This window comes from Meleagris gallopavo, chromosome 1 (genome assembly GCF_905368555.1).
Source record: "Meleagris gallopavo chromosome 1, MGAL_WU_HG_1.1, whole genome shotgun sequence".
NCBI lineage: Eukaryota > Metazoa > Chordata > Aves > Galliformes > Phasianidae > Meleagris > Meleagris gallopavo.
In genome coordinates, this window is record NC_139404.1 from 118494549 (window position 1) to 118517372 (window position 22824).

Genomic DNA, 22824 nt, shown 5'->3' on the forward strand with positions numbered 1-22824 from the left:
TTTTCTAGTGCAAAATCTGCATTTTTATTAAAGACATATTTTGGAAGGCCCATTCAAAAATACATTGTGCTCAGTAAAAATTAACCATTTCCATGCTGATAATTAAGGTTACCACAGGATTTTTTTTTCTCTTTTAGAATATTTACAGCAACAATATAAATATTACAGAAGTTAAGAATGGAATACATGCCCAAAAAAAATTTGGTAAGGTGTACCAACAACATGATACAAAGCGTTGTATACAAACATTTTACAAATGGTTTATTAACTTGCATGAAGTCATCCTTAAATATTCAGCACAATTTAAAATCAATTTGTATTCCAGGATTAAAAAGATTAACACCACAGCACATTCCTTCCACAACAGAAAGCACGGTAGATCTAAAAATCTGTGCGCTTCGGATTTCTAATAGCTGTTAAAAGTATTGGGGAATCATAATGTAGGAGTTTTGAAAGTCACACCCCAATCAGATATTTCTGGAATAGTGATTGTGAAAAAAGACCCCATTCTTCCTAACTTAGTTCTTCCTTCTTTCTGCCAAATGAAATGAATTCAGAATTCAGTATTTCACAGTGGAGATCTAAGCAGTCCTGGAAGTCCTTATCAGGTCAACCAGATTTAAAAACACCTGCATAGAATTTCCAACAAATTACGTTTTCGTGGAAGATTTTAGCTCATTGTTCCTTGTAAACCACATACATATGGATGTTACTCTTTTTGATTAGACGTATTCTTCAGTAGTCTAAGATGTGCACTAGCTGGAGGAAAAAAAAAGTAAGAAAAGGGAAGCCAAGACAGTTAACTACACCTAAAGTTTTGCCTTACTAAACAGTTAAAAGCTCTGCCATTGGATTTACAAGTCAAGAATTTACACCAAGAGGTTCATAAGCTACAGGAAACTTGAATAACATCTTCCATCTCGCGCTATGAACATGCTGTAACTTTGCTAATGGAAAGCTCTACGAAAGCAGTTACTTCACAAAGCATTTATACGCCTATACAATTAAGATGCCACCTTGCATTTCTCAGAATGGACCCAGAGAAACAATGCTCTGTGAAAACAGAGACCCGGTGGAACAGAAAGCCTGGAAGGCAGTCTGTTTTGGTGGGGCACAATGAGGTAAGGTATCTCACCCAGATGAAATGGAAAATAAAAGTGAAGAAACTCCTGAGCAAGTCTAAGGATAGCTGTTCGAATAAAACAGCAAACAGGGTGGAGTAGTAGATAAGGCCTCTAACTCCCTGATAAACTGCACTAGAGAAACAACAAAGAACAAGGCAACTGCAATATTTGAGAACCACATGGGGAAGAGCAAGGGAAGACTGCAAAGCAGTGCAAAGGATGGTGTCAGGATTCTAGGAGAGCTGAGATGGCTTGGAGGTTTTAGAAGTGTATTGGATGAAGGCCCATCAAAATTTTATTACTTGGTTGCTAACAGTACCTAGAGGAAGAATCTTTTCATACTTTTCTTCAAAATTTAGAGTCAGTAATAAACTCAGAATAAACAAACAAAACCTCAACCACATTCTGCAAGAGAGAGGAGGTAGATTGACTTGTAGAGAAGACAAGAGATGCGTAGAGTCACTCTTAGCCTTAGTCTACATTCCAAGTTCAGATTCTTGAGCCATGTTTTAAGAGTCACATTCACAGGTTACATTCTAAAAAGAGCCTGAGAAATGACTTGCTGGAACAACAGCACTGATATATAGAGGGCTCTTTCTCTCACTTCTGTGCATCTTCTGCTTAGGTTGGCAAGAAAGCCAACTTCTGCTCCACGCAGTTGGCTGCATACAGTGATACTCCTGGTAACAAGTGAGCATCCCAGCATAACTTGGAGCAAATTAACTTCACATGTAACCTATCCTGTCTCATGCAGTAGCTGTAACAAAAGACTGCTGAGACAACTGATGATCTATGACAGGATTTACCTTCAAATTAAAAGAGGATCTCCTATAAAATTTGCTTTGCTTAACTACCATTAACTTTGCTTCATGACTGCAGAGTGAGAGAACAACTGTTTCAGTACAACATCTGAACCAAGTGGCGTGTACAAGCCTTCACCAGCCAAGGGAGCCTGAAGAAACAAGGTGCTGTCTGTCTCAGAAACGAGCCAACAGCTAGAACTTCCAAGCTGTGTTGTATTAAAAGGGTTTACTCAAATTGTTCCCTTTTTAACAAAGGCCAGAAAGTTAAATGGCTTTTCTCCTGATTTACTACAAACCCCGTTAATGAATGGTTAATATCGTGACACCACTGGGGGAAGCTATGTGGGGAAAGGCACCTGTTCTTAAATAGTGTCCTGATTTAAAGGTCATTTAAAAACAGTTTAATAGGGCACATCATCTTTCCAAGCATCTTCTGTGACACTCCTAATCCTATTTCAAATGGTGGGCCTACATACGTGAACAACAGCCCAAACCTGTGGAACCTGTGGTTTGTGATATAATCCCATTAATAACCATATTGTGCATGACAGCTGGAATGGATAAAAGAAACATTCATTGCCACCCCACAATTTGCAGTATATTATATATGGCTATCCTTGTAATACCTTTTGTGTGACTGAGATTCAAATATTCTCCCAGTTCTACTCTGACAGTTTTCAGCACATACAAAAGTAATTGCATGCAGATATTCTTGAAGCATGTTGCACTACCAAAATGTTTTAAGACAACAACAACAAAAAAAACCCCAGAACATGAACAAAAAACCTTCAGTGCTTCTAGCTCAAAGCTCCCCTCAAAAGTGCCTGTTTTTCATCTTAGCTAAGTAGATGTCAGCATTGCTTTCAGAGTTCCCTTTATTACAAGGAACCACAGCACTGAACTGTGAAGAACATACAGCTTGTTCTGGGTGAACAAAGGTTGGTATGTGGCTTTTTACACTGTTAAGATTCATCTTTTAGGAGACCTGACTGCAGTAACAAGCACTGGCTGAAGGCCTATCGCAGGACCCTACTGATTAACAGCTTGGCTCCCAGACACGAGCTAGTATAGCAAAAAGGCAACAAGCCTGAAGATGATGTGAAAGTGTATTCTAAGTTTGGAAGTTTGTGGCCTGCTTTAACACTGGTCTAAGAGAACCGGTATCTGTACACAGAGTGGCATCAGGATCCATCCATTTAAGCAGGTCTGGCTTGGTATCAGAAGTGAAGGCTTGGTATCAGTCCCAAACCCCGTGGGATGGAGAACGTTTCAGAAAGACTGGACCAGATCAGGAAGTACTGACATCCTGACATGAACTTGGCCTGGTGCCTGCTGCTGGCGGCCTCTCAGAGGAGCAATGGATCTTGGACTGTGATAACAGAGCAAAAAGCGTTAAATAGCCCTAAGGGACTGCTCTCTGTGGTCAGGTCTGTTAACAACACATGTTCCTTTAGGTTAATGTATTTTCATGGCAGTTTAAAAGGACAGCTTATTCACATCGTTTTGCACAGTTTCAATTAAGATGAGCTTAAGGTGCTTCATGTCAGTTAACAAGAGCTATAGTAAAACATAGACAAGTTTAGGCAGCTTGAGTTCTGCAAAATGACTGTAATTCATTTCTGAAACTTAGTTTCTTTACTGTTCACATCATTAATGATGCCATAATAAGGCAAAGCAGTTTGCCAAGGAATAAAACACGGTTTAACTAATATTATTTATAATAAGTAAATCCATAGAACATGGAACACAAGACCAGTGAAGAGGAAAGCTCTCGCTTATAAAATTGTTTGCTCTGTAATTTTCTTCTCCTTTATTGAGGCAGCAAATCTTAGCCATATAATAAGACTCCTTTGGAAGCTTCAGCAGAATTACAGCAGAATTAGTGATATTCTGAATATTTGGAAGTTAGACCAGATTAAAATTACACAATTTACCTCAGCGCCAGCTGGTTCATTCATCTGCTGTAAGGTCTTTCTAACAGAACAAAGAAAATACTACGTATGTCCAACACAATTTGGTATTAAATCTGTTGTGGTTTGTTGAGAAGAAAAAGCAGTACGAAAGTAGACACAACATTTTGTAAATATGGGCCACCAAACACTTGAACATTCTTTAGGTCACTCTTGAAGCTTTGCTAACTACTTTAAACAGCTCTATGTACAGTCAAGAGATTACCCTGATTCAACTCAATGGGTACTGAGGGGGAAAAAAAAAAAGAACCAACCAACCCTTGGGAAACATTTTTCCTTGACAGAAATCAGAATAGCCACGTACAGCCCAGTACAATCATCTCTGGCACGAAGCTCTTACAATCAATATAAAATTCTTGTAGAAGCAAAAGGAAATATATCCATAAGGTACAGAAGAGCTTGGTATGAATGCTCACTCGGAGGCATTCACATTGTACTGCTTAGAGCCCCACTCTTAGGCAACACTCTCATGAGGGATTTCAGTGGCATCAGCTCATTTCAAAGCAGACAACAGGAGTAAACTGGTTGTAATGAACCAGGGAATCCAAGAGACTTCTAAAATACAATGCTATTCCCTTGATCATAAAGACTAGTAAATATCACAATGTCTTTCCCGGATGCCCACTGAACTTATCAGAATCTGAGTATCCTTTCATATCTACTGTATTTATATATGATACATAAATATATTATTTATATACTACAGCATATATAAATATAGTATATACCATAAATATCTATAGAAAATCACACACACATTTCTTGCAGGCAATTGACAAAGAATTCTTATTATTTTGTAGTCTTTCTAACTTAGTAGACTTACTTCTTGCCCTGGACAAACCTGATGTACCATCCCTTCATACTGTACTCTATATGAAAGATTTTAAAGTGGTGGTGCCAAATTAGTTATTGTTAGAACTTTGGTATGATTCAAGAGGTACCAAATGTCACATCCAATTTGCATTGTATCAAAGTAAGAAGTTCAGCTCTTACTGTCTAGCTACTTCTGTTAACATCTATGGCTAAATCAAGTTTACATTCAGGTTAATCTCTTTTTGGAACAGACAACATATTTGCAGGTACACGTGTCTGATGAGGACACAATATAGAAACGGAACTATGCTGCAGAGTAATGAGGGAGTTGAATGAATGAATTTAAAAAGGAAAGATTGTATTGTTCTGACACTACAGGCCTGACTCTCCTCTTATTGCACAAAAGTTTAGACCAGCATAATTCTTTTAACTCCTAATGACTCAACTCTAGTTTATTTTGCCAGTAGCAACAGAGGAATCAGGTTATATATTTGCTACACTTGATGTTCACCAATGTAAAGGCAGTTTTGACAATGCTGTATAGGAAACTGGAACCCAAGATCTAGTATTTTGCTGAGACTGGTCACTGAACTGAGTATGGGAATATCGGGACAGTAAGATCTAAGGAGAAATTAAGCTGCTCGGCAACCTTCTCCCTCAACATCCAAATATCAGATGTGTAGCTTTAAATACATCCTGAAATATAATAGAAAGTGCAAGAGTACTTTTAATTTAAATACAGTGTTTATCTTAGTAGTTAATAGATTGCTAACAAGATGTAAAATACACATATGCATAAAAGCTCATACCATGATCCGCAGTGCCATGCTATGCATTAAATGTGAAAGTGTGGCATTTCACTTGCAATTCATGCTATGTTTCTTTGGTTTTCACCCCTACTATTAAGTGGAGAAGCACCTGCTTTAGCTTGTAGTCCTGGGGCACTTTATCTCTTTAGAGCGAAAAAAAAAAAGCAACCACCAACACAAGTCGTTCTGGGGCTCTGGTCTCTTGATGCAGATGCAGAAATCTCAATAGTATTATTAGGAAAGCTAGGGATACAGGGGAGAACATACCACATTTAGATTATTGTACAGTTCTGCAGTCTCTTACATTTAGCCAATACTTCCAACAAAATAGCCCATAATAACGCTTGGAATTGAATGATGTCTTTTGTTTGTTACCAGTAATTCCTATAATACTGGGCTCTCGTAGCTGAGCAAGATTCATACTGTTACAGTCACATTTATATCGACATTCAACTTCCTTTTATTAGAAGTATAATACTGCACTTTATATCACAAATGTATAAAAATATGGCAGATAGTGTCATAACAATACTTTTCTTTTAAATGAGTATATTTAAAAAACAGACAGTTATTTCCCATTTATATATATATTTATATATAGAATAAAATACTCCTGATGCAATATATAAATGTTACCGTTAGTTTTTTATAGAAACTACTGTAGCTGTTGCACTGCTTCACAATGTTTCAAACAGCTCAAAATAACTTTACATTATAACATAAAAGATATGATTGTAACAGTACGATATTAGGTCATCATAAATAAATATTACAAATCCTATCAAATATGGAAGTTTAAAAAACAAATTTAAGACACACAATTTAACTTTAAACCCTTAACGGGGATACACTTTTATCACATAAACCCCACTGTTTTAACTAGGCAGCAAAAAATGTAGTAAGGGCATAGGTCTGCACATGAATGTTTTCACCCTTATAAGTGCCAACACATACCAGAAATCTCCCAGCTTTCCAACAGAGATGTGCTCTAAGCTGGAATGTAAATGAGAGAAAATGGCAATACATTTTTCTCCCCAAATGGCACACTCTGCCTCTCGTGCAGTGACACTTCTGATGACTAGTGATTCCTAATTCGACTCATTTTACTGTATAATCCCTGACTCTCAATGTGGTGCCAAACAGCATAGCTCCACATGTACATATTGCACACCTTTATAAAGCTGAAAGTACAGTCTTACCATCACCAGAACTACCACCGCTCCCTTACGCTGACCTCCATGTGAACCGGCCGATTTTCTGGAGCAATTACAAGGCTGTCTCTTTCAGATCATTCAGATTTGGCATTCGCGACCGGTTTGTTCGGTTATACGTGTGCCCGTTCTGTCCACTCTTGGAAGGCTGCTCAGAGTAGGGGGGCCCGTCGCTGGCGCTCCTGTTGACGGGGGAGACGTGCCAGGTGGGCTCCAGCTGGCTCGGGATCTGCAGCGTTGGCCGGCTCTTTGGCTGCGGCTCTTGCCGTGCGTTGCTGCTGCTGCTGCTGGAGCTTTGACTCATGGGGTGAATTCGCACTTCAGAAAAAGCAGGTTTGGCCGGCTGACTTGGTAAGGGCTGGAAGCGAGGCTCGGCAGGGACAGAATGATTTGAAGAGAGGTGTAACAGCTTTCGCAGGGATTTTAATGGCTGGCTCTGAAAGACACGGGGAAAGCGCTTGACCTTCTGCTCTCTTGTTATCGTATCATATCAGACTTCCCATAACAAAGCCATCATCTCTTAAATAAAGCATCTGGAGCTTCACGGGACTTCCTCACTTTTAATATGCATTCACATGGAATATTTCCTTCCAAGCTGAGAAAACACACTCGAGAAAAATATTTTCTCCTTATGGTTCAAACCCGAGTAACTACCTGCACTGAAAGACCGGCAGAAAACAGCAGTCTGATGTTTTGTTAGCCAGCAGCTCTTAACCCTCATAGCTTCTTTAGCTGAGGAGCAGGTGGAAGGAAAAGGGACACGTGGGGCTATTGAAATGGGTAACAAGTGCCAGGGTAAGCCCGAGTACACAAAATGGCAGGATAACGACTTCATTAAATTCCTCAGCTCACAGAAAAATGTGCTTCTTCAAACACAGCGGCTGCAATGAATCCTCTTTTTCAGTTTTCAGTGTCATCATGGCACAGAAGCTGCCTCCCAACCTCTGCTCCTCAAGCTGGTTTTAGAGATGGAGAAAATAAAGCGGCATTTGTGCAGTGACGCTCTAGCGATCCAGCCTGCACAGCCAGCAGCCCGTGCCAGCTAAGGCACAGGGGTGTGCTCACAGGGCTCTGCAGGCCCATCAGCACTGCTGGGATGCACCACACCTTGCAGAGATCACTTAAGGGCCTCTCCGCATCACTGCAGTGTCTGCTGTGGATGTGCACGGAAAGGCTGTCTGCATCTAACACGTAACCAATATTTCTAAAGGCTCAAAGACTGACATGGGGACACTTAGTCTCTCTTCTTTTCCCTGTCATCTATGTCCAGATTTTCAAAGAAATATGTAAGACTACAGATACATGTTTTACATTTAGAGAACAGGGAATGGGGGGTATGGGAAATAATGTCAAATGCAATTTTTCTATTCACCAGAGAAAAAGTTCTCTAGGTACCTCAGATGTTCGAATACGGAGAAGTGATAATGCCACTTACATGGGGCTGGATTTCTGTCATCTTCTCAGGATGCCAATCCTTCTGCCTGTTGCTCTGGTGATTAGAAGAATGAATGGCTTTCTGTAACGCCAGGAGATCCTGACCATCAGTGCCAGGCATCTGCAACAAAACGTTAGATAGTGGTCTCTCAATATACTCCTCAGAATATTTGCAAATCCTTTTTCCCCAGTTAATTACATTATGCAAGTAAAGCTGATTACTGCAGCAGAATTGCAATGTCCTTTCAATATTTTCCCCATAGGAAGAATAAGAGGCTGCACAGGTCATGCAGATTTGCTATACCCTTAGCCCACAAAGCATTCACATGCTGTTAGTGTTATTTGTTGTAAGAGAGAGCAGTTAAATAAGGCTTCCAAAAAAATCAACCAAAAAAAATTGTTGAGCCTCATCTTCATTTAAAAGCATTCCATTCTGCAGTTAAGACCATGGATCAGTTCTATAAATTTGTTCCTGAGTGAGGCAGATCAGAATTCTGTCTGTCTGATTTTGCCATCACAAAACAAGAGCTTTGCCTTTCCCCATCTTTCTGCTCCTCCACAGATATCCCAAACCAAAGTACAAGTTGAAAAACTCAACAACCCTAAAAAAACAAAATGCAAATTCAAGAGAATTTATGGCTTATACAGAGACCTCAAGAGTTTTAAGCAAAAAAAGGACAAAAAGGACAATTCAATTGGACATATTTTTAAATGGAAGCTGTCTTTTTAACATGAACAATCAGGACAAACAAAAATACAGTAAAAACACGAGCTAAAATTGATATTTCAGATAATCTGTTAATATTAATATTAATATTTAATTAAATTCATGTACAAAGGAGCAGTTGACACAGAAAATGCATTTCCAATATAGCTATAAACCAAACCAAGTTAATTTTTTTTTCCTGATTGAAATGGACAGAATATTTTCAGTTTTAGACACAGGCAATTTCATTTTCTCTGGAACTATATATATATCCACTGCATTTTCAGTATATCAAATAGTCAAAAGCCATTTGTTTTTAGACACAGTCTACTTCAACAGAACTGCCAATTTTACTTCAATTTATCGAACTGGCCCAAGATACTTAACTGGCTTGAAGAAAAAGTGACCCCATGAAAATAAAACACATGCTGCTGTAGTCAGTAAAACAAGTTTACTGGAGCATTTTACAGAGCTACTGTACTTAAAAATTAATACCATGGGTAGAGTGACTACAGGAAGCTTTTTCAAAGAAGAACTATGCTTTAAATTATTCTTTGAATTAAAAAGAGGAAAGAGGGATTTCTTGATGCTTGGATTCTCCCCGTTGGTTGAGTCTGTCTGTAATATAAGACACAAAATCTAAATGCATAGCATTTCAACTCAAGAGATCTGTCCTTACCATATTAATTCATTACTTTATTTTTGTAGTGCCAATGGTACATAGTATCAATCCTATGCATAATCTGCTTCAGGAAAATATAATGATTGAATAAAGAAAAGTGCATGGAATAAATTCAAGGAGCTCAGTGCATGTAAAGCATGGAAAAAGAGATCAGTACACCTATTCTTATATCCATTTCCCATCTGGAATGCAGAGTACATTTCAAAGCCTTTTGAAAACTAGGTACGTCTCGTTGACATTACTGAGTTCTGGAACAATTCTTCTGTTACCTAAGATAAGGATCTACAATTATATGACACTTCTTATTTTTATAATACGTAAAATATCAAAGATATACTAATAATATTAGCAATCAGTTTTAGCACAAGCAGTTAATAATTACCTCTGGAAGAAACACAAGTGTTCTACTTTTAGCTTTTAAAATAAGCTAGAGCTCCAAGATGAATTATTTCAGTTCTGACCAAAATACGACTTCAACAACTTGATGTACAACTGCAAGAGCACTGCCTGTTTAATTTTTACTTCCGTAATGCAGTCAAAGAGCATAGCAGTGGATGAAATTAATAATAAATATAATAATAATAATAGATAAACTATCAAGAATTAATATTATGAACAAGATTTCTCCCCAGTTGAGGTACAAATAAGCATTATTTTGCTTGCTCTACAATACAGACTTATGATCATATGACTAAATAGAACAATGGTATCACCAGAAGAGAAGGGTTTCAAACAACCTTCCCATCTTCTAGGTTCTATGCAAGTTAACAAAAGACAAACACACTAAATGACATAGCTTCTTCAGAAACTCTATGGTCAGAAGAATTTCCTGTTTGCAGTACAGTAAATTAGAAAGGAATCAAAGCAGCAGTAGAAGAAATGTTCATCTGCATCTGTTTTCTTCCAAAGGATGTAATTTCTTCAGTTCCACTGCTTGCAGCATATGACAAAGTCTGATTTTGCCTAAAGATAGGGCATGTTGACACCATACAGAGCATTCATTAAATCACAAAACCCTGTGATTCTAGCAATCTTCAAAACTTTTTGCTACATTACTAAACGACTCCCAGCAAGATAAACAGAGAATGAATAAGAGCAGTTCTGCAGAAACGATATTGCAAAGAATTCCCATGGCAGACAATAATGATTATTATCCCATGAAGAACTGCACCTGGAGAACTCCAGTAAGAATGATTAATGGGAACAACTCTGCACAAGGAAGTGTCAGAAAATCCTATCAGTTCTGAGCTATCAGGAATTTTGAGAATGGCATTATTAAGAAGATATCTTCAATTCAATTTCAGTCATCTTTGTGACTCTTATGATAATCACCAGCAAAATGAGACTTTCCAAAGAATTAGAAGTAAATAATACTAGTGAATGTGATATTAACATCCTCTTAAACTATACGGCACGCTTCTCATTATGACTATACTCTGGTCTAGTTTGTTATTTGCTGCAGAAAGTTTTTATCAGAGTACATAGGTAGAATTACATACTTCTAGGAATCTGCAAGAATTATAAACTTCAGAAAAACCCAAAAAACTTGCATAGTCACCTGTTCTATGTTACATTTGTTAACATGAATTCATAGAAAGCATTCACATGGTTGCCAAGAGCTTTTCCTACAGGCGTAGAAGGTTTTACTACTGAAGTCAAACTTGGTGTTGAACTGAAGGTACTAATTTTCATTTGCACTGGAAGATCCTAATGAATATCTCAATGTTTGTTAGCTAGACTTCCTCAACTAACTTGTGCATATCATGCATGCACAGTCTGTCCCTAGAGATTGTCTTGTAATCAACTGTAAGTAGAAATGAGAATAAGTTTTTTGGATCAAGTTGATGTCAGCAAGTTTGTAGATGAGATGCAAGAGTTTTATCACTCTCTCAATTCAGGAATTTTATCTATCTTCCTGTGACATGCTAGTTCTAACTAGACATTGCAATTTCCCCTCCTTACGTAAATCCTCTATCTCTTCCTATCTCTTTCTTTCTTTGTCCTTAAGAATGAGAAGAAATAGGAGTAAGGATATGTATAAATCTGCCTTGGCTTGTAATCAGGGATGTTTTCAGTAGCTGCAGATCAGGGTGCTTCTCATTCAGTGTTTTAGAAAGTGCTGGATTTTGAGTTGCAAAACAACTGAACTCGGTCTCTCCTTCATTCACACAGTTTAATCTGGCAGTATTTGCTACTTGACATATTAGCTAGGCTTTTAAAGTGCTCCCTACCACCAAGTCTGAATGGCTGAAATCCAAAAAAGGGCAAATTTAACATCACTGGAACAAGTGGCTTCAGGTGTGCTATCCTTTCATGGACATTTTGATATCGAATAATCCCAGAGTCTTAATCTAGATATTTTATTCCGTTGTGTAATGCAAATGGTTATATCTGAATTGAGTACAAATCTCAAGGTGAACAAGTTCAGAAGAGGAAAAGCCTGGCCAGCAGGAAGACATGGTGCATCTTGTGTGCCAATTAACACACGCATGCACACGTTTCATGCAGTTCAAAGAAAATTAAACAAACAAAAGTAAATGAACACTCCACTCCCCCAACTTTCAACAGATCAGCCCTCCACCACAACCCAAATCACACCACCTGTGTCTATGACAGAAGATATTTAAATACATACCCTTCACCCTGCAGTACCATTAACGTCTTCCAGAGCCTATTTTAACTACAGTGAGTAAGCATGACTTACTTCATTTCAAGAACCTTCAAAACTGTAACTGCAATTTCACTTACAGAAATATTGCAACTTAATTTTTCAGTGTCACTGAGATCTTAAACAAACCGAAACCTGAAATGTGGGAAATTCAAGTAAGCTTCTCTGAAAATCAGAGCATATCTTACTGCTGGTGATGATGATCTCAATACTAGGTAAAATAAATTGATTTTCAGAATCCAAGTAAAGTTTGAAATTTATCCTCTTATTTTTACACTGAGAACACCAATATCAGAAAGCTACTGTCACTAACAAATTAATAAAGTCATTTAATCTTAAAAAAATTTTATCCCATTTTATTTTAAAAAATAAGTAGAATTCTTCATTTTCCTACCCAGAATTCATTGCACAGGGAAATAAAAGTATGAAGTACACTGAAAAGAACAGGTAATAAAGAGACTAAAAAAAGGTTTTTTTTTTATGACGCTATTTTGCACATGAAATTTAGCAACATACTACTATACTAATAAAAGTAAGTTATTCTTCTGGTGGCCTGGTTGAGAATTACAAGGCCCCAGTTTTTAGATAAAGTACCTGCAGTTTAATTTACTTTTTTTTTTTTTTATTCGGACTTAATGCAAATGTAATTTTAAGTGTTTTACTGTTTCCAGAACTGTCATCCAAGAATGAGATAAGACGATATTTAGGTTTATTCTAAAGGGATTTTCATTATAAAATTTTGTGAAATGCTAACTCGCCACTGCCCTCTGATAAAGTTCTTTTTCCCTTCCAAAACCTAGATGTAAATTCCGAAATGATAAGAGACTTATCAGGTGACAAAAGCCACAATCACCAAAAACCATAAAGCATTCGGAATGGTTAAGACAGACCTCCCTTATTCCAGTCACAGGGGACAGCAACACAGAAGCTGTCATCAAGAGAGTGCCACGAAAAAGATCTTAAAGAATTCTCTTTTAAAGCAGTTTGATCTCCTAATGGGAGTCTGAAATTTTTCAAGCTCAGAGGACAAGAATGCATTTCTACTCTTCGAATGGAGACACCGTATGCTGCAAAAGGATTTGCTGCAATATCTGCTTAAAACTTGCATCTAAATTGGATGATGAAGTATCTGAATGAATACAAAGACATATACAGCACATGTATCTGACTGTATCTGACAAAAAATAAAATAATAACAAGTAGATACAGGTAGGTATGACCACAAATAATAGAAACAAACTGTACTAGTCTAGCATATTAAAATAGTGCCATTTAAAATTGATAACTACATTTTCTTTTATAAATAATTGCATACTTACGGTTTGAGATTTCTTCTTTTTCTTTTTTATGGCCCTGAAAAAACCTTGCTTTTCTTTCTCCTTAAGCTGTTCAGAGTGACTGTTAAGATTTTCAGGACTCTTCCTAAACATGAGATAAGGTATTGTAAGATAGATTTTATTTTGACACTATGCAAATTCTGCATAATAATGAGACCTTGCGCCAAAGAATGAAAATTAATGATTAAAGCACTAAGATTCTTAGTATTTTAGCATTCATTGGTTCAAAGGTTACTATACAAATAACGGATAAATTACCTTATTAAATGGAGTAGGAACAACAGCGTTAGGGTAAAATGATTAGCTCAAACCACTGAATAGTTATTTAGGGAAAAGGCAAGCATGCGTTTCTATTTTATTTTCTTTTAAGCCAGAATTTAATATTCCAACCAAAGTATTTACACCAAAGGTCTTTTAGAAAAATTAAAATCATAACTTGGAGAACATACAAATGATGAGGAAGTATAAAAGCACCAGTCCAGTTTATCCACTGCTTGGTGGAGAGCCAGGAGTTGCAAAGTTTGCCAGACAGAACCGGTTTCAATCAAAATTCCTGACCTTTGCTGACATGGTTCCAAACTTATCATCAAGGAAGCCTGGGAATCTATTGCGGTCCATCTCAACTTAAATGCTTCAGTTATTTTGTTACACCTGGGTGAGACAGTGCTGGCAAAAAAAGATGACCCCGGAGTGGAACTTGCCTGAAGTTGGAATTTTATTTATTTCCACCTTAGATCTTGCTTACAGCTGAATTATCCACAGCTGATAAATGGCATGCTACTTACTTAAAGCATATGCAGCAAACTATGTATGTCAAGTCCTGATATAGAGTAGAAAGATGGCTTATGTAGGACAGTGGTGAGTCAGAGCTGAATGCAGTTCTAGTGCCCTTTAAGGTATTATGAAAACTGGAAATGGCAAAGGGAAGTTTCACAGAGGTAGAAAGAACAGCCTGCATTAAAAGAGTCGGAGATTTCCAAGTCTTTAGTATGTTAAAAAACACAAACCCCGGCATTTCTAGTGTCCTTGGTTGTGGTGTACAGGTACTTATCCAGGAAGAAATTATAGAGTACTCATTGGATCTTTAAAGCAGAGGGCAAAGACATAACAAGTAGGTACATGATGAGGCCACAGAAAGCATATTGTAAATCAGGCACTGATTTTAATAATGAGAATTATTAACCACCAGAAATAACTCTTTGGTGAAGCAGACTGGCTCTTTTTGATAGTTTTTGAAATTTGATATTTCAAATCAGGACTGCATAAACTCCTGCTGGTTACACTACTGGGCTTCAACCCCAGAGAACTGATGACATTTAATGGCAACTAACACAATGGAGGCCATACTTGGTGCTCCAATAGCCCTTTTTAGCCTCGAGGTGTATGAAAACAAAAATGAAATGATTCTGCTGTCTTGCTGCAAAACCTGACGGACAGCCACAGTTCTCTGGGCTCTGGATGACGAGGAAAAGCAGCTTTTCTTGGAGCAACTGCAACGTAGCAATACTTTGCTGTCTGCTATAGTTATCTCTGGGTTCTAAATCTGGCTTAAAGCACTACGCTGCAAGCTGGTGATTCAGCTGCTACTATGTGCCAAGCTGACATTATTTTCCAAGCAAGTGGGAAACACATAATTGGAGTGGGAACGACTAGAGAAGCCTCTCTTATTGATAAGAGTATCTTCACTCTCAAACAGCATTTGATCAGTTCCTCGAATTCTACCCAAAATAGTCAAAATGTTACCTGGTTCTATGGAAACGCATGCAGTGTTTAAACACTGTAATAAAGTGTAATTATTGAGTAAGATAAATGTGCGTAGGGGAAAGATTTATAGGCAGAGGAAATGGTGGGAATTTTCCTCATTTAGATTTTTGTAACTTATATCTAGATCCAAAAAGCATTCAAGCATTCAATACGATAGAGAAGATGTGAAAATCTGAACTGTGAAAGTTGATGTGGGAAAAAATCTCTACTTCAGTATATAATTATTAGGTTTCTATGACATATTTTAAAAATCCTGCATTGCTAAAGATTCTTTATTTATGTCATGTTCTTTTATGTCACGTTCCTGGACTTGGAACCATTGCATAACAGCACAAAGTTTTGTATTATTCATCTAAAGCATCAAGGAGAAAGCCCAAAAGTAAACACTACTGAAAGCTTTACAGAATCTGTCAACTCTCAAGAATGACTTCGCACAGGCCAGATAACTACTGAATTATTTACTAAATGATATTTATTTTGGGGAGTTTCATCTTCTTTAATCTATTAGGAAACCTAGAGGAAGCCAAATGCCCCAGATATCTTGCTTATACTCTGAAAGTCACGTGAATGGGGCTGAGAATTGCTCACACCTTTCCCCAAAGAAACTATTGCACACTGACATCTGCAGACAGCCCATACCATGGCCTCAGTGAAAATTACCTACCTAGAGACTATGCTGCCTATTGACCAGTCTCAGATCTGAGGTCCCAGTGTGGTTACTCTGCGCTGTCCTTTAAAATGTCAGCGTCTTGCTATGGCTATTCTGCTCCAACATCCACTTTTCAGTGGAAACACTGTATTTTTAAAGGTGAATGTAATCTTCAGAATAAAACCTGGGCCAACTTTTGCCACACCTTCAGACAGATTCAGTCAAGTGTAATTCTTTTATTTGGTCCAATGAACCTGGACATGAAAAGTGCTCCCAACAGCAGATGAATAGATAGAAGTGAAACTCTGTGCCGTAATTCTCTCATTATGACTCCAGTGACCAGACAGTGGAGAAAAGTAAGGGGCTGAGAACCCTGCTCATTTTCAATTGCTGCTTACCCAAAAGGCAGTGGTTTTACACCAACGGGTTTATGTCATTAACTCCTATGACTCATATTGCAGTACAGTTGTCTGAAAAAGCACTGACCTTGAAAAGCAACTGCTTCAAAACACATGCTCGTTATATCAAGAGAGTGAACATATATAGCACTATAGCAGGAAGTTTCAACACCAGGATTTTGTAATGAATAAAAATAGAGCAGAACATTTGGATCGATGAGATAAAATACTGGGGTATTTTAGACATCCCAAAAGATGGTTTTCAGACAATGGACAGTACAGGGGAAAAAAAAACAAAAGACTATCAGAAAAAAAATCTCTGGTACAGTCACACAGCAGATCTTACAATGTAACTGCCAAGTCTTGGTACTTTGCATAAAGCTTCAGGTCTGAAGAGCAAGAGGTTATACCACAGCCTGTCACACAGTGCCTCTTTTACAAGCAAGTACGACCAGCCCTAGAGAAAAGTCCTCACTGACAGAACTTGCCCTCAATCAGAAATTAAAAGCAAAATTATTTACTCTTTTTTTTGTATGCATCTTTTGCATGTTTAGGACACGTAACATTGACCACATTGGTTATTCTGGTCAAAGATACTTGAAAAAAGACAGAGAAACAAGAGAAATGCTGTGACTGTCACTATCACTAGTGTTTATCAGCCTTTGGGCAGGAATGGCATCCAACCCTGTGCAGGTGTAGCAGCAAACATGCGCGGGGCAGGCAAGCTGCTGTGCTTTAATGGAAACTTAAAAAAGAAAAGTAAGAAGCGTGCTGCATTCATGCTGCCACAGATACACTCATAGCACACACAGCTTCTTTCTGGAAGCAATCCCTCATGCTTCAGCTTAAGTTATTCTTCATTAACCTTAACCTCAGCAGGGAGCTGGGTCAGAAATCCTCTAAGTGCCACAATACTGTTCTCCGTAGAGAACCGCTCATAATTACATGAGTAAGATCTGGGTCGAATGGAGGAGTTATTGAAATGTCTGACGTTTTCTTCAAAAGAGAAGTGAATGAATGAACAAAATAAAAAACTGTTGGCAGTTATACAGTCGCCATAAAGAAAAGCAAGATAATGTCAGAGACCTCAGAAGCATCTCAGATCCATAGTTTACCAAAGATATCAATCCCACGAGCTGAAGCCCATAGTAGTTTTTAGACTTACTGGTCTAAAAGCCTGGCACTGAAAGCTTGAAAAGCAGTGTTCAGATTTGATCTCTGGTAAGAGTCACATTTTTTTTTTTTTCCTCCATGAAAAAAGGTAGGGTTTGTTAGTTAGAATAAAACCCTGATCTACCATTTTATATACAGAATTCAAAGCAGAAGCCACTGTAACTACTAGGATCACCATGTTACGGCTTTACAAAAAAAAGTACACATCCTTTATAGGTATATATACAACCTTGATATGTATTTATACATAGACATTTTATACTCCTTCCATAGCGTCCCCTCTATAATTCAACATCAGTAAGCAAAAAAAGAAAAAAAAAAAAAAAAAAGTGGAAATACTTGGTTTCATAAACTTGTAATTCATCAGGCTTATTTCTCAGACATAATATCGATGACTATAAATTGTGGAAGGCTTCCTTGCAAATAACATTACATTTCATTACCCAGTTTTAGTACAAAACAAAACCCACTGATGACCAGCGAAGGGACAGGGAAGAGGCACTGTTTAGTAGAAGAAAGTCTACATGCACTGGCAGGGAGGCTGAGGTGCAGCCAAACAGCTGAAAAAGCAAACATAGCAGATGATAACGCACATGCCATAGGCTTGGAAAGGAAATGTCAGAGGGAAAGCGATACCGTTTGGAAGGTGAACATCTTCAGGCTATGCCGAGCAGATTCCTAAAGCCTCCACCCACACCAGTGTAACACACTGTTGATTTTTAAACTTGCAAACTACAAATTTGGATATTTTTTTTTCTATTTTTAGATGAATTCTAGGTATCTGCAAACGAACTGGAGTGAATTTGCAAGGCATGAATATTCATACTGCAGACAGTCGAACAAGCATTCAGCTGCCTTGTTCAGGTGTTGGTAACCTTGTAGTTTCAGGGAACTCAGTGTGACTATATTTTCACACTGACACTGAAACAGCAATATTAAAGCCAACTGGGTCACATCTGTAACATATCCCATATTGTTCTGGAGTGCTGACAACTAACGACAGGTAAGAGTAAGCCGCTGACACTCCTAAGAATAGGATGTTCTTCTCTTTGTTCTTGAGTCACAGAGTGTTTGTGTGCTTATTTGTTTGTACACATCTAGAAAATAATATACGCATTCCTCATTTTTATTTTTTTGCAGGCAGATACGACATATTCTAGCTGTCACAGAACAAATAAGCTTTAATGAACAAAAAAGATCTATGCAACAAAGCTTTCCAAAAGTTTCCAAATATCTTGCAAGCAATCAAGCATTTCCAGTATGATGTGTGATACTGCAGATTAGAGTTTATTCCAAAGGGATATTTAGAATGATAATAATGCAAAGCTAAAGGTAACACACGTCAGCATTTTGGCACACTAGCAGAACAAGGTTAAGTATCTTGCCTATTACCTACAAGTTTTGCCCAGCTCAAGACGAAACTTGCACAACTTTGTACAACAAAAGAGAATTAAACATCTGTGCTTGTTTCTAAAGATGGAATACTGAGCAAGCTCAAGGTCATTCAGGGGAAACTAAACTCAAGCAAAGAGATTTTCCAGAAAGATGTAAAATATAACTTTTTTCCCCCAAATCAGATTCTCAAAAGTTCCAAAATAGTTTAGTAATATAATAGTGAAATAGTAATTTAATAGTAAAACCTGATCACAAAAGTAGAGTTTATAACATCTTTATTTTAAAGAGCCAGGACAGCGGGGACAGAGTGAAGAAATGCACACAAAGACAAGGGAACATTTGTGACAATTCAGTCTAGCAAACATTCACAAAATCCTTGACAGAAGAAAGGTAACACAGAGCAATAGTATGAGAGGAGCAGTATTTTACAGCAGTGGCAAGTCTGAGTGGAATACATGTCACTCATAATTTGAGATGAATTGTCACGTACCAGTTACGTATGTCTTTCAGACATCAAATATTTACTTCATCATAAAATTGATGTAAGCAAAATCACAATCCATTAGAGCTTTCAACATTTTCATAAGCATTTACACAACTTCTATACAGAAAATTAAGTAGAGGAACACAGACTCTACATCACTCAGGAATCTGCATTTACGGCACAGAACAATTTTGCAACATTAGACCATTGCCAGGACAGCTTGCACAGAGCAACAGGTAGAGCTGGGCAGGAAACACTTCAGGAAAATTGGGAGTAGGAAAAGGAAAGAGAGAGAGGAATGCATCCCAAAGTTAACTCCCTGTTGAGGGCATTGCCATTCTTTCCATTTCACAAGACTAAATGATTATTCTGTGGGTTTTTCTCTCAAAGGAGCTGTTCCACTTTGTGGAAATATTTGAGTATATTAAACGGAGCAAGGACTTAAATCTAACTCTCTCAAAGTTAATTAAGGGTCTTTTTCACTAGGCTGTACTCTGCATCTCTGTGGCCCTTTCGTTATTTCGACAAGATGAAATTTCTGAGGGAGAATATATTTAGAGTAAAAAGAGAATGTGCTTTAACTTCTGGTTTGGGGCATTGACTCTTTAGGTCCAAGATCTCGATTCAAGTCCCTGGTTTAAATAACAAAGAATAAAGGCCCTGCACTTGAGTTCTTCACATGCCAAAAAATAACACTGACCCTACAGTACTCATTATTTTGAGTATTTCTCTGGTTTTGACTGGCAATTAAATCCTGGAACTGAAGACTTTTTCCAAAACTTTTTAGTTGATATTAGTCTGTTCCTTTGAAAAGTTTTGATTTTGGTAATTTGTAATTGTAAGGAAAATAAACACTTGGTCAAAAAATTCCCAACCAGCTCTAATAACATATGTTATTATTTCAGTTCAGAGTTGAAATAACATTACATGTTCCTTTGCAATAACCACATAATAAAAGGTAATATATTACTGAATGACACAGAAAGGAAAACAAGATTCCATTTGACTTGTTTATGCAAGATAAGAAGATTCAAATATGAAGGACAAGAAAAGATGTAAAAAGCTTCAACAGTGAAAACAAAGACCTTATTTAGCAACATAAATTACAACAATGGTACCACCTTTTTACATAAACGACCAGATCTCCAAATTAACTTTCAAACAAAAGTGATGTAAGTGGAGCTACTGAAGGACAGGAAGCAGATTCTAGAGAATCAGAGCAGGTGACAAGCGTTCTGGAGTAAACATCTTCCATTGCTGACATGGGTATAGAACCTGAACAAAAGCTGAGATACCATTTGTTCGTGTCCCTCCTCTTTCTTTTTTAAGCAGATAATTCACGGATTGTTCACACGAAAATACAATATGTTAACAAACCACTGAAACAGTTTTTTTAGCTAGCATAATTTTATCGCACTTTCAGAGAGCAGAGTTTCAGATAATGGAACAAAGTACACTTTAGATGTGAGAATGCATACGGTCCCTCCCAACAATCCTTTGAAACCGTTTGCTTATTTTCATTCACTGTGCTTTATTGTGATTGAACGAAGTAGAACATTAAGACTATTTTAGAACTATATAGCTCTCACAGTAAGAAAATTAAGATGTCTCTCTTTAAGTCCTGCAAAGCTACACATATGCTGCTGTTCTATTAGCATAATTAGAGTTAATTGCTCTATGTTATACAATAGCATCGTGTGATACTTTTATCTTTTAAAATCAGTATACATCACTCAGGTGTTGCTTGAGCGACTTTCTCATAGAATGTGCTCAATTCCTTCTGTGATGCATAAGCAAAGAAAGCAGCAGTCCCCACTGCAGGGTGAATGTTGTATTCTTCATTAACAGAGTTCTATTCTATATATGGAAACATGCATTTTTATATATATGTTTTTTACATTTGTTTGACAATTCATGCTTCTAGAATTCACAGATGAAGCTAAGGGTTTGCTATATGCACACAAGCACTTTGTATTATCTTTAACCAAAGGCTGATAATGGAAAAAAAACAAACAAGAGCAGACAAAAGAGCACCATTTCTAATGCATTCAATGCGATGAAGTATTTCTTGTTGCTCAAAAGGAGACAGCAAACATGCAATGTCATGTCAGTACAGTCAGAGGGAGCACTGAAGAAAGCATGAATATACAATAGCAAATTTTGAAAAAAAATCTTGTAGGTTTTTTTTTCTCCTCTTAAAAATCCTTTTTTTTCCCTGCCATTCTCTACACATGTGTGTAAATAACAACTCACCAGGTATCAAAGGTGGTTTGTCTCTTTGAGTGGTTTGCCACCGTGCTGCTGTCTGCTGGCAGTACAGAAGCTCTGTTTGACACATTGTTTTCTATGTACGTGCTGTCTGGACGTGGAGATGGAACTGAACAGAGAAAGAGCAAAAACTGTATACTGAGCTCTACCAAAAATCACATCTTTGAGTTGTATGATTTCTTTCTACCTCTTTTACAAAAACAAATGAAGTGACAGTTGCACTTTATGTAAGAAGCACAGAAAAGTACTTCTTCATTTTTACAGTTTGGAAAGCCATTGTTTTATAATAATTGCAAGGTAATATTGTAAAATGATGGCATCACTAGAACTTGGTAAGATATTCTAGACATCATCTAAAGATGCCTGCAAGTGCGACTGATAATTAAAAGCAGGAAATAGAATAAAAGGCTGGATTACTGGTATTAAAGACACAAAATACTACAACTCACCCTTTGTCTTAACACGAGCCTTAGGTACAAAACAAAACATTAATCTTAAAAAAAATTAGATTTAATGTAACTAGGATAAGAGATTACTTATTAAAAATGAAGGGATCAAAATCAAATACGTTTTTTAAACAAAAATACTGTACTTTTGAAAACAGGCTATACATACCTAAAGTATGCTATCAGAATTATGAATAACATCAGAAATACATGCACTGGATTAAAACTGATCAGACACTAGTTGCAGCACTACTGCACTATCAAAATTGAATTGTTAATTTTTGATTAATTTCTAGTTCAAAAATACATGCCAGTAACATCTATTTGAAGTCAATACTTAAGAACTGAGTTAATAGGAAGTCACAGTGTTTCATACTAAGTTTTTCTTTCGGTAACTTTTATGTATATTTTTATCAATGTATACTTTGAATATAATACTACTTCTCCAGTGAAATAGTTAAGTATGTGCATTAAAATAAAGTTGTTTCCTATATGTAGTTAAATAATTGCAATGGGACACTGACAAGGATTGGGAGAACTGAACATGGCTAAAGCAGGTCATCTGCCAATTGATCAAACTGAAGAGGATCAGAGAGAGACTGGTAACTCTACTTAAGGTTATTAGGTGACTCATAATCGAATTTTAGCTGATTGTGACTACTTAAGGTTCAGGGGAGCCCCACAAGCCTC

The 22824-nt window shown here is 37.2% G+C and overlaps 1 protein-coding gene across 8 annotated transcripts in view; it reads right to left on the reverse strand.

Moving 5' to 3' along the window:
* Positions 1–22824, reverse strand: part of CDKL5 (cyclin dependent kinase like 5) — a 127260-nt gene continuing 104436 nt past the window's right edge. For 7 of the 8 annotated variants that reach the window (XM_085211365.1, XM_085211357.1, XM_085211336.1 and 4 more), the window contains 5 exons: positions 21674–21797; positions 13540–13642; positions 9366–9488; positions 8166–8285; positions 1–7166 (listed from right to left, as the gene is read on the reverse strand). In XM_085211365.1, coding sequence (XP_085067491.1) covers positions 6786–7166; positions 8166–8285; positions 9366–9488; positions 13540–13642; positions 21674–21797 — 851 coding nt within the window. In that variant the 3' untranslated portion in view covers positions 1–6785. The remainder of the gene's footprint in view (positions 7167–8165; positions 8286–9365; positions 9489–13539; positions 13643–21673; positions 21798–22824) is intronic. The other variant, XM_085211376.1, reaches the window with a different exon arrangement.